At 42.5% G+C, this 13,093-nt stretch overlaps 1 protein-coding gene across 4 annotated transcripts in view; it reads right to left on the bottom strand.

The window, feature by feature from the left end:
• GBF1 (golgi brefeldin A resistant guanine nucleotide exchange factor 1) overlaps nucleotides 1-13,093 on the bottom strand; it is a 131,566-nt gene that overhangs the window by 59,053 nt on the left and 59,420 nt on the right. For all 4 annotated transcript variants that reach the window (XM_054982227.1, XM_054982229.1, XM_054982228.1 and 1 more), the window contains exons 4-8: nucleotides 8,715-8,846; nucleotides 6,473-6,591; nucleotides 5,952-6,060; nucleotides 5,497-5,557; nucleotides 402-456 (exon numbers count right to left, since the gene is read on the bottom strand). In XM_054982227.1, the coding sequence (XP_054838202.1) occupies nucleotides 402-456; nucleotides 5,497-5,557; nucleotides 5,952-6,060; nucleotides 6,473-6,591; nucleotides 8,715-8,846 (476 nt within the window). The remainder of the gene's footprint in view (nucleotides 1-401; nucleotides 457-5,496; nucleotides 5,558-5,951; nucleotides 6,061-6,472; nucleotides 6,592-8,714; nucleotides 8,847-13,093) is intronic.

The raw sequence follows: 13,093 nt of genomic DNA, 5'->3' as shown, positions 1-13,093 counted from the left end.
GCGCTACTGATGCATTCATGAATATGTCTCCCTTAATCGCTCAGCAGGGTTGGTTCTTCAGTCAAATGACCTAAGTGACTACTGGGGCGGTACAATTGGGGAGTGTGCGCAGATGTGCCACAGAGGCTCAGCTCACTCACAGCCCACAGCAGCACAGGAGGAAACAGGCATCCCACTCCAGACTGCCCTCGACTGGGTTCAACCCAAGCCCCAGCAGCAGGATGGGCCCTGGAGGGGGTAGAGGAAGTCCACTGTTGCGAGTACCAAAACACCTTTTATTGGTCTTGTTGTGTAATGAAACTTTTAAAAAATACAGTGTAGCTACAAGCATTCAGAAGCAAAGGAGCCAGCACAGGAGCAAATATCATTGTGGGGCGGGGGGGGGGGGGAAGGTGTCTTACCTTCTTTATGTTAGTCCCTGCATAGCTTTTAGGCTCTTCTTTGAACTGAGATAACCTGAAACAACATAAACAAACAGAAGCATCAGGCTAAGAGAATACCCACCGCTGGTTTGACAGCAGGCAACTAGAACAGCAACTGTGTATGTTGGTTCCCTACCCTCTTCCAATCCAAACTTACACTACAGAATGACCATCAGAAAAACATCAATCCGGGCAGGCTGTGGGCAGTGACAGCAGAATTTAGAAGTCTGACTGAAACCGGTATTTCCAAAAAACGATGGGTCAGACCAGATCACCCAAATAGTGGTTTATGGACCCAGAGCAATTTAGTGCTGGACTATGCTATCTTCAGAGGGGTTTAAATGCACTGGTAACTTCAGTTTCCCATTTGTAATCAGATGACCAATGCAATACAGAAGAAAATATTTTCTCTATAGGGATTGTTTTTATATTGGATTGAGTGTCTTTTTGGCACGTGCAAAAAAAAGCAAGACCGGATGACCTTATGGCTACACATGTTCATTAATAGCCATACCTTACATTAAAGCCAAGAAGATATTTTTTAAAGGCTGATCAACACAGAAATAGTTATCAAAAATGCAGGATCCAGCCTTTCCACAAAAACATACGATGCCTTGCTAGATCAGATTAGGTGTCCAGATCGCCCAGAATTCCATTCCGACAGGAGCCAATCAGATGCCTCTGGGCTCATACACAGGGCACAAAATGATTACCATATTTTGGTAGTGAATTTCACTGTCATTGTGAATTTTACTACCACAAAGCATAGCGTCTGACCTGAGCTTACTTCCAGTCCATTTCATTTTTTAATTAATAAATTTTTATTGGATGGGTCAATATATAGTCAGATTAAAACACAAATACAATCCATTTCAATTCCCACAAGTATATTTCCCCACCCCCTCCCCTCCCCCTTTTCGATGTTGACTTCCAACAGCACTCAAACCCCCCACTATTAATATCACATTATTTCTATATTATAGTTGTTCTTATCTTATTATTAGTAAAGATCTTAACTATATCTTATCTTACTTAGTATCATTAAAACCCTTCAAAAGACCATAATTGTCCCTTAACATCCCATTTCTTTTCCATATATTTTTTCAGCTTTTTCCAATCTTGCAAAAATGTTTTTGGTTCTTGATCCTTCAAGTTTCTTGTTAGTTTGTCCATTTCAGCCATGTACAACAATTTGTTTGTCCATTCTTCAATTTCAGGTATTTCTTCTTTCTTCCAGTATTGAGCATATAATATTCTTGCTGCTGTTATCATATAATATAGCAATGTCATTTCTATTAACATCTTCTAAGTGCAAAGATAATAACAGCATTTCTGGATTTTTAACAACATTATACTGGAGTATCAAAGACATCTCAGCACATATTTTAGCCCAAAGGTCTCTAGCCTTATGGCAAGTCCACCACATATGAAATAGAGAACCTTCATGCTCCTTACATTTCCAACACTTATTAGATAGCTGCTTATTAGCTATGGCTAATTTTTTCGGTGTTAAATACCATCTATATAACATTTTATAGCCATTCTCTCTAATACTGGTACATGTTGATATTTTTAACGTATTTTTCCACAATTGTTCCCATGCTTCCATCATTATTTCATTGTTACAGTTTATTGCCCACTTTACCATTTGTACCTTGACTGTTTCATCTTCTGTGAACCATTTCAATAACAATTTATACATTTTAGAAATTGCTTTATTACTATCTCCTAACCAAAGTTCCTCAAATTCTGAATTCTTAGTTCTAAAACCTGTCTTCCTTTGATCTGTATCAAATAGGTCTTTAATTTGTCTATATTGTAACCAACCATATTTAAATGGCAACTCCTCATTTGGTTTGAGCTTTACCTCCTTATCTACTACTTCTGTTAAGTCCTTGAGGGTAAGCCATTCTTTCCCTTGCCAGTCCATTTCATTTGACGACCTTGTGTTAACCATAAACATATCCTCCCTGAATAATTTTGGTTTACTGAAAAGTCTAAAACTCCTTCCCTTGTAAGGAAGATACTTCAACCCTGCTGATAATTTTGCTTGCCATTTTCTGAGCTCTTTACAGCTGTATAATATTCTATGCTTCGGAGTCAGTGCAGTACAGGGGTTAGGGTAAGACCAGAACGATTCCACACTGAGGTGACCTTGGGTCAGTCACACTTTATCAGCCGAACTGACCACCAGGGAAGCCAGGCAAGTGGCCCGATATCCCTAGGAGCTTTGGGGGCAGGGGAAGGGGCAGAAATGACATCAGGCTACACGCTGACATCAGGCCTGGGAAAAATCCTGGATATGCCGTCAGCTGGATAGGCCGTCAATGCATTGGCTGACACTCTAGAAAATCTAGGGTATTACCACAGAGTATCTAGAGCGTTGCCTGACATCATGTTCAGGATTTTGCCCCGATATAATGTTGACACATAGCACAATAGCATTTCTGTCCCACCCCATTTCTCCAGCCAGAGAGGTGAGGGCAGGCGAGAGGATCCTTTGCCAAGAGATTGCTTGCCTGAAGTGGGCACCTGGCAAGTTCGTGATATGAAAATGGGAGAAGTATGCTGCCCCGGAATGAGGCCTTGGCTCACCTTGGTCCAGCATCACCCTTTGCAATCCTGCAAGCACTTTAGTGCAGCTTCTGGGGTTCTGTTACCATCTTAAAATCCCAGCTCTCATTATACAACCCACAATCATACACAAATCAATTCACTTTCTGTTTGGCTACATAATTTCTAATGTAATTTTGCATGGCAAACAAGGTGTCAAATGCTTTGGAAAGAGTAAGAATGAACACCATTAACAGAGCTTTCTAGATCCACATCAATTACCTCAGGCTAGTATTTATAGCACCATCATCACCATAATGAAAAGCCTGTCTATGCTTCAAGAATACTGAAAACTATGTTTAGTTCTTTCTAAGAGCCATATCCCTCAACCACTGCACATGTATGCACACATGAAGCTGCTGCATCTATCTCAACCAACCACTACAACGTCTTTCTCAACCCGTTTAACAGGAGACGTCAGTGAGGAGCATCTTGTCACGCTGTATGCAAGGAGTTCTAACTAGGTAAATTTAGTTCTAAGACCCTAGCCATCCCACAATTACAGAGAAAGACTTTGCTGAAATCAAAAGTGCAAACAAGGGTAGTCGTAACTGCATATTTTTCTAACAGGCAGAAAGAATGTAAATTTAAGGTCAGTCACTGAACATTATAATGTCTCAAAGGATTTTAACTCCTCCGAATGTGAATTCTGCCCTTCTGCATCTTTGCACGTGCCAGGTGCTATTTTCCTGACCAGGCTGATGAAATCTCAGTTCATCAGTCTGATCAGGAAGGAAGAATTCACCTTCAATTGCTTCATTATCTTTATTGATATATCAGCCTCTGGTAGGCCTTTCCCAAGTGCAAATGAATAATGTCTAAGGTTCATTGTCTACTTAGGTCCTGTTTACTTAAGCCTGATGATCAAGAACCTTTAATATCCCTATGTGATCTCTAGAGGTCTGCGTGCAGTAGCTATACCCAATTTATAATTATTTGATAATTAGGTTAAAAACTCAAAGTGGTTCTGTCAGCATTCTAAGATTAACAAGTATTTACACTAAATAGATACAGCACACAGCACTGGGCTGTATTTCAGATAGAAATCAATTTGCATCTGGTCTAAGGAAGCAGGTTCACCCAAGAAGGTACAAATCAATGCCTTTGGGACAAATAACGGCTTTGGCGTTCTATCCTGGTTACAAACTATCTATGTTGTTTGGAAACATGGCCCCAGAACTGCTAATTACATAAATCATTAATAAGCCATTTTGCAAAGTGTCAGAACCATACAAAAAAAATCAACAGTGGCAAATCTTGACCTTCCAAGTAGCCTCATCCTTGTCTTGACAGGAGGCAAGAAACAAGCCAGAAAAGATGCTGCTGGGGACAGTTGCCATGACAACCTGCCCAGCGCAAGTTTAATCAAGGAGGGTTGAGAAAGACCTCTGCCTGAGACCCTGGAGAGCAGCTGCCAGTCACAGTATACAATACTGGGCAGGACAGGTTAATGGTCTGACATGGTGTAAGGAAACTTCACTTACAATAAAAACTATCATGGGACTAATATGGGGAACTGGAGGGGGTGGCAGCAGAATAAGGCCGGCAAGGGTGGGCTTTTCCCCAACTTGCCTGTAATGGTGTTTAATTGTATTCCTCTTTTAATATGTCAAGTTTGGGTCCAGTTTTGATTTGCTTGTTTTACTGTAAACTGCTTTAAACAAATAATGAACAGTAGCATAGTAAATAAATATTCATCGCCCCACTCCCTTTCCCTGTTTCTAGACTGCCCTAATCGTTGCTAAAACTGTCATTTTGCTGACTGCATCGCTGAACTATTAAAGCAACAATGGTTTCCATGTCTAAATCTGGCCAATGTGAAAGTAACTTCGAGTAGTTACGTAAAAAGAGTCACAGAATTTGCTTTTCAAGTATCTCTGGTGTGCAAAAAAACCTCTATCAATCTTAACCGACCAAAGTAAGAAAAGTCACATCACTGTCAAATTCTCCTAATAAAGGTTCGCTACCTGTATTGTCCTGCTGTGGTCCTTGAGATTCACTGAGATTGGCAGCTCTTGAGTTAAGTTATCAAAATGTTAAAGGTACACAAAGAGGCATTCAGAGTGGGAGCTTCAAGGTCCCTAGCCAACTGTCTGAGCCCACGTCTGGCTAGTTTCCAGAGGCAAGTAATTTTTTTTTAATTAGTCCAGTCTTCAATGGCAAATGACTGATGCCTCTATTATTAATTAATTTGTACTGGGTTTAATGTTATTGTGTTGGCTTGGTTTTACCTTGCTTCCAAGTTGTGGATTGGTGGTATAAAAGGCCAATAAACAAACACTGAGACACTATAACCCAACCGGAGAGAGCACCCAGTTTGGGTGAAGAATCAAGCTTTGCAAGACCAGATAACACTTGGGCTGGATTCCTTTTCCGGACACCCCTATAAAGTGGTGTATGGAATCTTCCTACCCTTGAAGGACCATCTAAGCAGCACTGAGACAAACACAAGGAGGTTTACCTTGTGAAGAGCAGCTGTACCATGTCAACCAGAGTGTGCTCTGCAGATTTTCTCAATAACTCTGAAGACAAAAACAAATAACACAGGTGTCATTACTTGGTGTGATATTATCTAGAGGCTTCTCCAAGCAGACTCCCCTCCAAGCATTGTTTACAAAGGATTACTGGAAATTTATTAAAACCCGCTCCAGCCTCAGCTGTGCAGCAAAACATGTAATTGTACAGTAAGTGGCGCTACAGAGCTGAAGGGTGGGAGGAAATGCAAGCGGCTGGGTAAAAAAGTGGCACAGGACCCGAGTTTTATTAAGCTGTAGAAACTTGATGGTGCTAACTGAGCATATTTTATACTTGTCTGCATTCCGGCACATGGCCACACTGCAGAGAGTGGTACCCAGTCACAGACAAGAGTCCTGTCGACGCAGGGAAAGGCTGGAATCTGTTGGTGCACAAACTTACCGCTAAGCCTCATCTCAAAGCATATACGAAAGCAGGATTGCATGATTTCACACACGGACTCATTGGTGAGATGAGCTCCAACAGGAGTGAGGAGTAAAGTCCTCAAGACCTGAAAGAACAAATCAACGCGCTCAGTTATCTTCCGCATAAAAAACTCATGCACAACAGAGATGTGTTTCAGAAGCTTCAACTAAAGGGAAGGGGGGATAAAAGCTTCCTTGAATGTTACCCCCAACCACTATCATTTCTTAAGTGAGACTAAACAACTCTGTCTTCAAGTGGTACAGCTGAGCTTCATACCCTTTCCTTTACCAGCAAAAGAGCCATGGTTCTGCCAACTGCAGATCAAAAACGTCTGAGGCCAGTTATATTTGCCCAGGTATGCAATTTATGGGTTTAAAAATAAGGTGGCCACTAAAAGTTCAGTGGAGTCAAAATAATGTTGCTGTTCTTCCCTTTTCCAGCCTCCAGGGAACAAGATGCACTGAGCACGAGGCAGAAAAAATCAAAACGGTTAGTACCTGCAAGATCTTCATCAGGACCACCTCATCACTCGCAGGGTCTGTGCCCACAAACCGGGCGTGTGTGACAGCATCTGCCATGTTCTCCATTCCCTCAGCTGTGCCTTCATGGTTAGAATCTGTAGGACACAAGAAAGATGTTTGACACAGTCAAATGGAAAGGAATCTTGGTCCACAGCAAAACAATCCTCTCATTGGAGTGGCCTTTTCCCTTCTTTCCTATGAGAGCCAGTTTAGGGTAGTGGTAAAGAGCGGAAGGACTCTAATCTGAAGAGTCGGGTTTGATTCCCCACTTCTCCACTTGAAGCCAGCTGGGTAATCTTGGGTCAGTCACAGCTCTCTCAGAGATTCTTTCAGCCCCACCCACCTCACAGGGTGATTGTCGTGAGGATAATAATAACACATGTTGTAAACCGCTCTGAGTGGCCCCACAGGGTGGCAGGGAAGGCTGTAGCCGCCACTGCCACACTGCCCCGCCACCACTGCAGCAGCAGGCCCAAGGTAAGTGGAGGGGTGGGAGACTGGGGTTGGGATGTTTAAAGGGCCCGGGGTACCTTCTCCAGAAAGATCAGTGAGCAGTACCTTCTCTTCCCTATCACTAAATGAAAACATCCCTTCTCCATTTAGCAACTGAAGCATTCCAGTGTTGGGTAGCTATTGTAATTAGGAATGCTCAAACAGCTGCCACTGCTGCTCCCTTGCCAATGGTGATCAAGCAGCGAATTAATAGACAGGCTGCTTACAATCTGTTTCTGTGTATTTGTAGGAACAAGCTACTTGCAGGAATCAGAAGCTGACTCTCAGCTGATGAGGGACCAGCTGGGAGTCAGTTTCTGGTGACTCATTGAGGAGAATCTGCTCTATGCCCTGCAAATTTGGGGGGGGGGGGGTCAGGAGTCAATGCAAATATAGTAGGAGCGTAACGATTAGAAACCATGCTGATTTTCCTTCTCTTTTCCCCAACACTGAGAGGAAAACAAGCTATTTCTCCTCTCCCATTTGCAATGTAGTGATCAAAAGAACTGCTTCTGTCCCCACCCAGCTTTGAGGGGAGGGAAGAGAAAAATGAGTTTTCATCTTTTTCTTCTGAAACTTCACTATGCAGCTGTGAGGGAGTGGATCAGAATCTGACTCTGAAAAGACCCCTGATCAGCTGTGAGTCAGCTTCTGACCAACAGACAAACTTCTTTAGCAACTGTTCGAGTTGCTCAAAGCAATCCAAACACGTCCCTGATCAGGTCACGGTCTGATCACAAGGGCCGAACAAGGTCAGTATGACTGTCAGACAGATTCAGTGAGAAACTCAAGGCATTTCTAACTAGGATAAGGGAGGCCTAGGTTCAAGTCTGTTTAGTGTAGTGGTTAAGAACGGCGGGACTCTAATCTGGAGAGCCAGGTTTGATTCCCCACTCCTCCACTTGAAGCCAGCTGGGTGACCTTGGGACAGTCACAGCTCTTCCAGAGCTCTCTCGGCCCCATCCACCTCACTGGGTGGTTGTTGTGGGGATAATAACATACTTTGTAAACTGCTCTGAGTGGGTGTTAAGTTGTCCTGAAGGGGGGATATAAATTGAATATTATTATTATATTATTACTAGCAATAGAGCCTGTTGTAAAAATAAACACAGAGGCTGTGGGAAGGCCACGGGGGGGGGGGGGGCTCCCCTGTGCTGCACCACAGTCCTCACTGGCTCTGTAGCCCCACAGCCACTGTGGAGCCGGCGGGAAAGCCGTGGGGAGGGCTCCCCCACACTGCACCTCTCTGTCAGCTCTGCAGGCAGGCCTCTGAGAGGCCACAGAGCCAGTGGGAAGCGCAGCATGGCTCTGCAGCTGCTGCAGAGGCAGTGGGAAAGCCACAGCGGTGCTCCTCCACGCTGTGCCTCCCCACCAGCTCCACAGGCAGGCCTCTGAGGGGCCACAGAGGGAACAGGGAGGCGCAGCATGGTTCCGCAGCTGCCGCGGAGGCAGCAGGAAGGCAATGGGCGGGGGCTCCCCCACGCTGCACCTCCCCGCCAGTTCTGTAGGTAGGCCTCTGAGGGGTTGCAGAGGCAGCAGGGAGGCACAGCACAGATCCCCCGTGCTGCGCCTCCCTGCCACCTCCATGGCCCTTCGGAGGCCTGTCGCCAACATCTCTCCTTTTATCCTGGAGCAGGCGCACTGCAGGGTCCTCAGTGCCCCTGCGCCAGGATAAGAGGTGAGTCATTCCTGAAGCAAGCAAGTTTTAGCTATTCCAGATTCATACCTATTAGTGCATATGATAGGAACTTATTCACTGATGTCAGGGCCAATCCAGTGATGGGGCCAGTAGTGTCTTCAGAGCGGATAACTTCCAGGAAAGGCCGAAGAAAGACAATAGGCTCAATTGCTGAAAGATCTGTGACAAAAGACAAAAACCAAAGTATCATGAGAAATTTATATTAGTATACTGCCAAAGGAAGAAGAGTAAGGTTTACTTAACTGAGATCCAAGTCAGGGAGAAGGGACCCTTTAAACATCAATGGCTAATAGATGTATAATTCTAATACTCTTGGTGGCATGTGGTACGATTATGATTTTAATTCTTTCTGCTAGCTGTTTTATATTATATTGATTTAACTGATGTTTTTATTTTCTAATTACTAAGATAATATGCTAAAAATAAATAACTGGAATCTTCGGTCAAATAACTGTTAAATATATTACCAAACTATGTACTAAATATACTACCAAAACAGGAAGTTCCATGAGGAAATGAAACAGAAAATCCCAATGGTTAGGAGAGCCTGCTGCTCCCTGTCATTGATAAAGTCTTCCTCTCCTTGATGAAACAAGTATGAAGACTGGGGATGCTCAAGGTGCTGTACCACCCCCCACCAATTCACCCACAGGCTGCACAGATTTCTGTATCAGAGAAATCAAAAAGAGTCCAGTAGCACCTTTAAGACTAACCAATTTTATTGTAGCATAAGCTTTCGAGAATCACAGTTCTCTTCGTCAGATCGGATCATGCATCTGACGAAGAGAACTTGATTCTCGAAAGCTTATGCTACAATAAAATTGGTTAGTCTTAAAGGTGCTACTGGACTCTTTTTGATTTTGCTACTACAGACTAACACGGCTAACTCCTCTGGATCTGTATCAGAGAGTTGGCCATAAACAGACATGACCTTGCAATTCTCCAGCCATTCCTGTAATGTGAAACTGTTCTTTAAAACAGGCTGGAAACAACAGCCTGTACAAATGTTGCATGGAAGAACATTTGAAGAGAGAACAAAAAACCCAACAGACTATGACTGAGTGTGCCCGAGAAAGTCAGCACGAGTATAGATAACAATCCATATTTACCTTTGCTTCCTAATAACAGCTATAAAACCCTCAAAACAACACACACAAAGAAACCAACATTATAGTAATGCAAGAAAGGACAATTGTCAGACCACGGCATGAATGAATTCTCAGCAACTCTAAGGTTCAGCAACCATGGCCAGTCTATAGCAACGAGTTTCAACTGCAAATGAAATCACTAAGTCAAAGTCAAAGCAATCACTCCATGACAAAGTTATCCACCCATGACCCAACTCTGATGGTTACTGATCCTAGCATTGCTGTGAATCACAGCCAGATTTCCCAAGATCTCCACATAACATGAGAAAGCAGTTGATCCAACACTCCAGCCAGGCTAAATGAAACCCAAAAGGAATTGCTGCACACGACACAGCCTGGAGAACTGACAGTATAAATTTGATGTGTGTCAACCTTAAGCACTCTTTTTGCCTTTCGATCAGAAATTGACACTTGTCAAAAAAGAGCAATTCATTTGTAACACGCTATGGAATTCTGTTCAGTCACTACTCCTGCAGAGCATTTTATATCAGATTTTGTTTGGGGTGGCAGGCAAATTTAAAGCCCGGGAGAAAATTTGAAATTTTTCAATAATACTTTAAGCTCTATAATTCTCCATAGCTTTTCATGGCTTGCACACTATAAATAGCTTCCTCACTGTCGATTCACTGTGCTGTCAAATGTAAGGCTTTACCATTGCTGAAGGCTTGGGAAAAGAGAATTACAGATTGTCAATTAACTCTCTTGGTCATTACCCTATCTCACTCTTCTGTTCCACAGAGCAGTGGAAAAAGTAATAAAACTAACTATAGAGAACAAAATTCAAAATATAAAGCTCAGAAAGCTCTCTAATAAAAATGAATACAATGATACCCTTAAGAACCACAGTGAGGGAAACCAGCTGTCTTGAATGGAATAAAATAGTAAGATGGTGATTCATTATTATTCAGAACGTTTCACATACATTCTTTTCAGCCATCACTGCAACCATCCTGTTAGCTTCATGTTACAAAGGGAGCGGGGGGGGGGGGAGGTTGAGAGGCATTAATTTACTCAGTGAGTTGTAGAAGTAGTAAGTGTTGAACTGAGGACTTCTTAGCCTGCTATTCACACTTGGCCACAACACCAGACCAGGTTTCATGGCAGCATAACCAAAAAAAAATGCCCTAGAATAATTTCTTTGGAATATTTTAACACTTACTTGCTAGGAAACCATGCTTAAATTATATTGCAATACTTCTCAAATTAATATCCACATTCAATTTTTACGCGGGATTTCTAAACTTCTATAGCGTAGGCTGGGAGGAAAGGCTGGTACACTAGCTGCACTCTCCTTGGACAAGAAGAAGCTAACCACAATAATCCCTGCTATAGTAGCTTCCAGACTTTGCGTACTACATGGGACTACGTTTGGAAATCAACTAGGCCAGAATGTGGCCACAAGACGACAACTTGAGTCCATTACATGACATGTAGAACTCATCTGACATTGATTTCACTGGCTCCCAGTTCATTTCTAAGCCCAGTTCAGAATACTAGTTTTGATATTTAAAATCTCAGACAGAAACCAGACAGCTGTCTTTATGTCTTTATTTAGCCTTGTTTTATTGCTCTCCTGCTGTTGGGATTCTATTGCTTTTATGACACCTTTTGCTTATATAGGCAACATTTAATCATTTTAAACAAATAGGTACATAATAGGTACATGGGCATCACATTTGGGAAATAAGACATATTCTGGTTTCCTAAATGCTCTGCCCTGCATTCAAGTACCACTTTTGCTATAACTTTAAAGATATTACAAAAGCTCAGCAGCGTGCATATGTCTTTGACCTTTCCTAAAACACATGAATGATGTGCAGAGTAGCGTAAAAGGAAAGCACTACAAACTAATTCAGAATCTCCTAATCTACATATTCACATGCACAGTCATCCATCTGACACCTTTTCCCCTATGGCAGGCAGTACTTTTATCTTCAAAACAAGAATGACTCTTAGTGAACACCAAGTCTGACATAGCGCTTTATAAGTTAAGACCACCTCCCTGAGAAACATCCAGAAAGAGGAGGGGGAAATACAACAGACGCTGGAACAATATGCTTTAACAACAGAAAGCAAGACACACACACACACACCATCAGCACTGGGAATAAAAACACATCCGAGAAATGAGACACACATGGGAAGGGAAGTGATGATAAATGGTAAATGTCTGAGAACTACTAGAAACTGGCGGAAGAAGCAATTTTTTAATCAGGAATTTAAATACACTAATAGACGGACAGGTGCCAGGAGGTAAAGAGGGAGCAGCACAGAAGAAAGGCACAGGTGAGTAATGGCAGTTGTGATGCTGCAGAACAAAAGTATGATAGGAGGGAGCATCAAGTGAGAAGGCACACGGAATGCACACAGATATACAGAAAGCAAATGAACTATGTTAACTAGAATTTGAAGAAAAAATAGGAGTTGATGTATGGAAGAGTAACAGTTACAAGCTGAAGATTTCAAGATATATATTGGAAAGGAGAAGAACTGCAATAGTCAATGCGAGAAATGACCAGAGTGGTGCTTCTTAAGCTTTATGAAGTAGGATTCACTTCTAAACTTACTTTACAAATGAATCCTAAGAGTTAGCGTAACTCCACATCAGAACACATAAGAATCTCACAACACAGAACAAGTTTGTATTTTATTTTTTATTTCTAATATTTATAAATATATAGCAATATTGAGCAAGAGGCCATACAGAGACCTCGTAGACAATTCACACATCCTGCAGGGGAAAACTCCAATTTGCTGTCAAGTCTATGCTCAGCAGTATCTGCAGCCAATCACGCCTTCCTGATGCACTAGCGGTCCAATGCTCCTATTTACAAATGTGTCAATGCGCAACCACACTTTTTGGACGGGTCGCAGTCTTTTAAAAAAAAATGTGTGAATTGGCTCAGATTGCCTTGGTTTGAAAATGTGGGAAATGTCGCAATAAAGTTGCAGGACCAAGAGGTAGAGCACATTGCCACTTAGTGAGAAGCCAGGACAAGGCAGGAAATTGCATCTGGGTGTACATGAAGGCCAGGTCAGGATCAATGAAGAACAGGTGAGTAAATCTGTCTCGAGCAACACCTGACTAGGACTGGCCATTCTATCCCATTTTTATTCCTCCAACTCTGGCATGCATAGTTGTTCCCTCATCATTTCTTTCCTCATCAACTTTCCAAGGTTAAATGGTCTATAAAGGAGTTCCAGCACCATTGCCAGGGCTTTGAGGATATTAAGGACATGGCTGGCAAAGAATTAGGC

Source organism: Eublepharis macularius, chromosome 6 (genome assembly GCF_028583425.1).
Source record: "Eublepharis macularius isolate TG4126 chromosome 6, MPM_Emac_v1.0, whole genome shotgun sequence".
Lineage (NCBI taxonomy): Eukaryota > Metazoa > Chordata > Lepidosauria > Squamata > Eublepharidae > Eublepharis > Eublepharis macularius.
The sequence above is the reverse complement of the archived record's forward strand: the minus strand, read 5'-3'. Positions and strand labels throughout refer to the sequence as shown.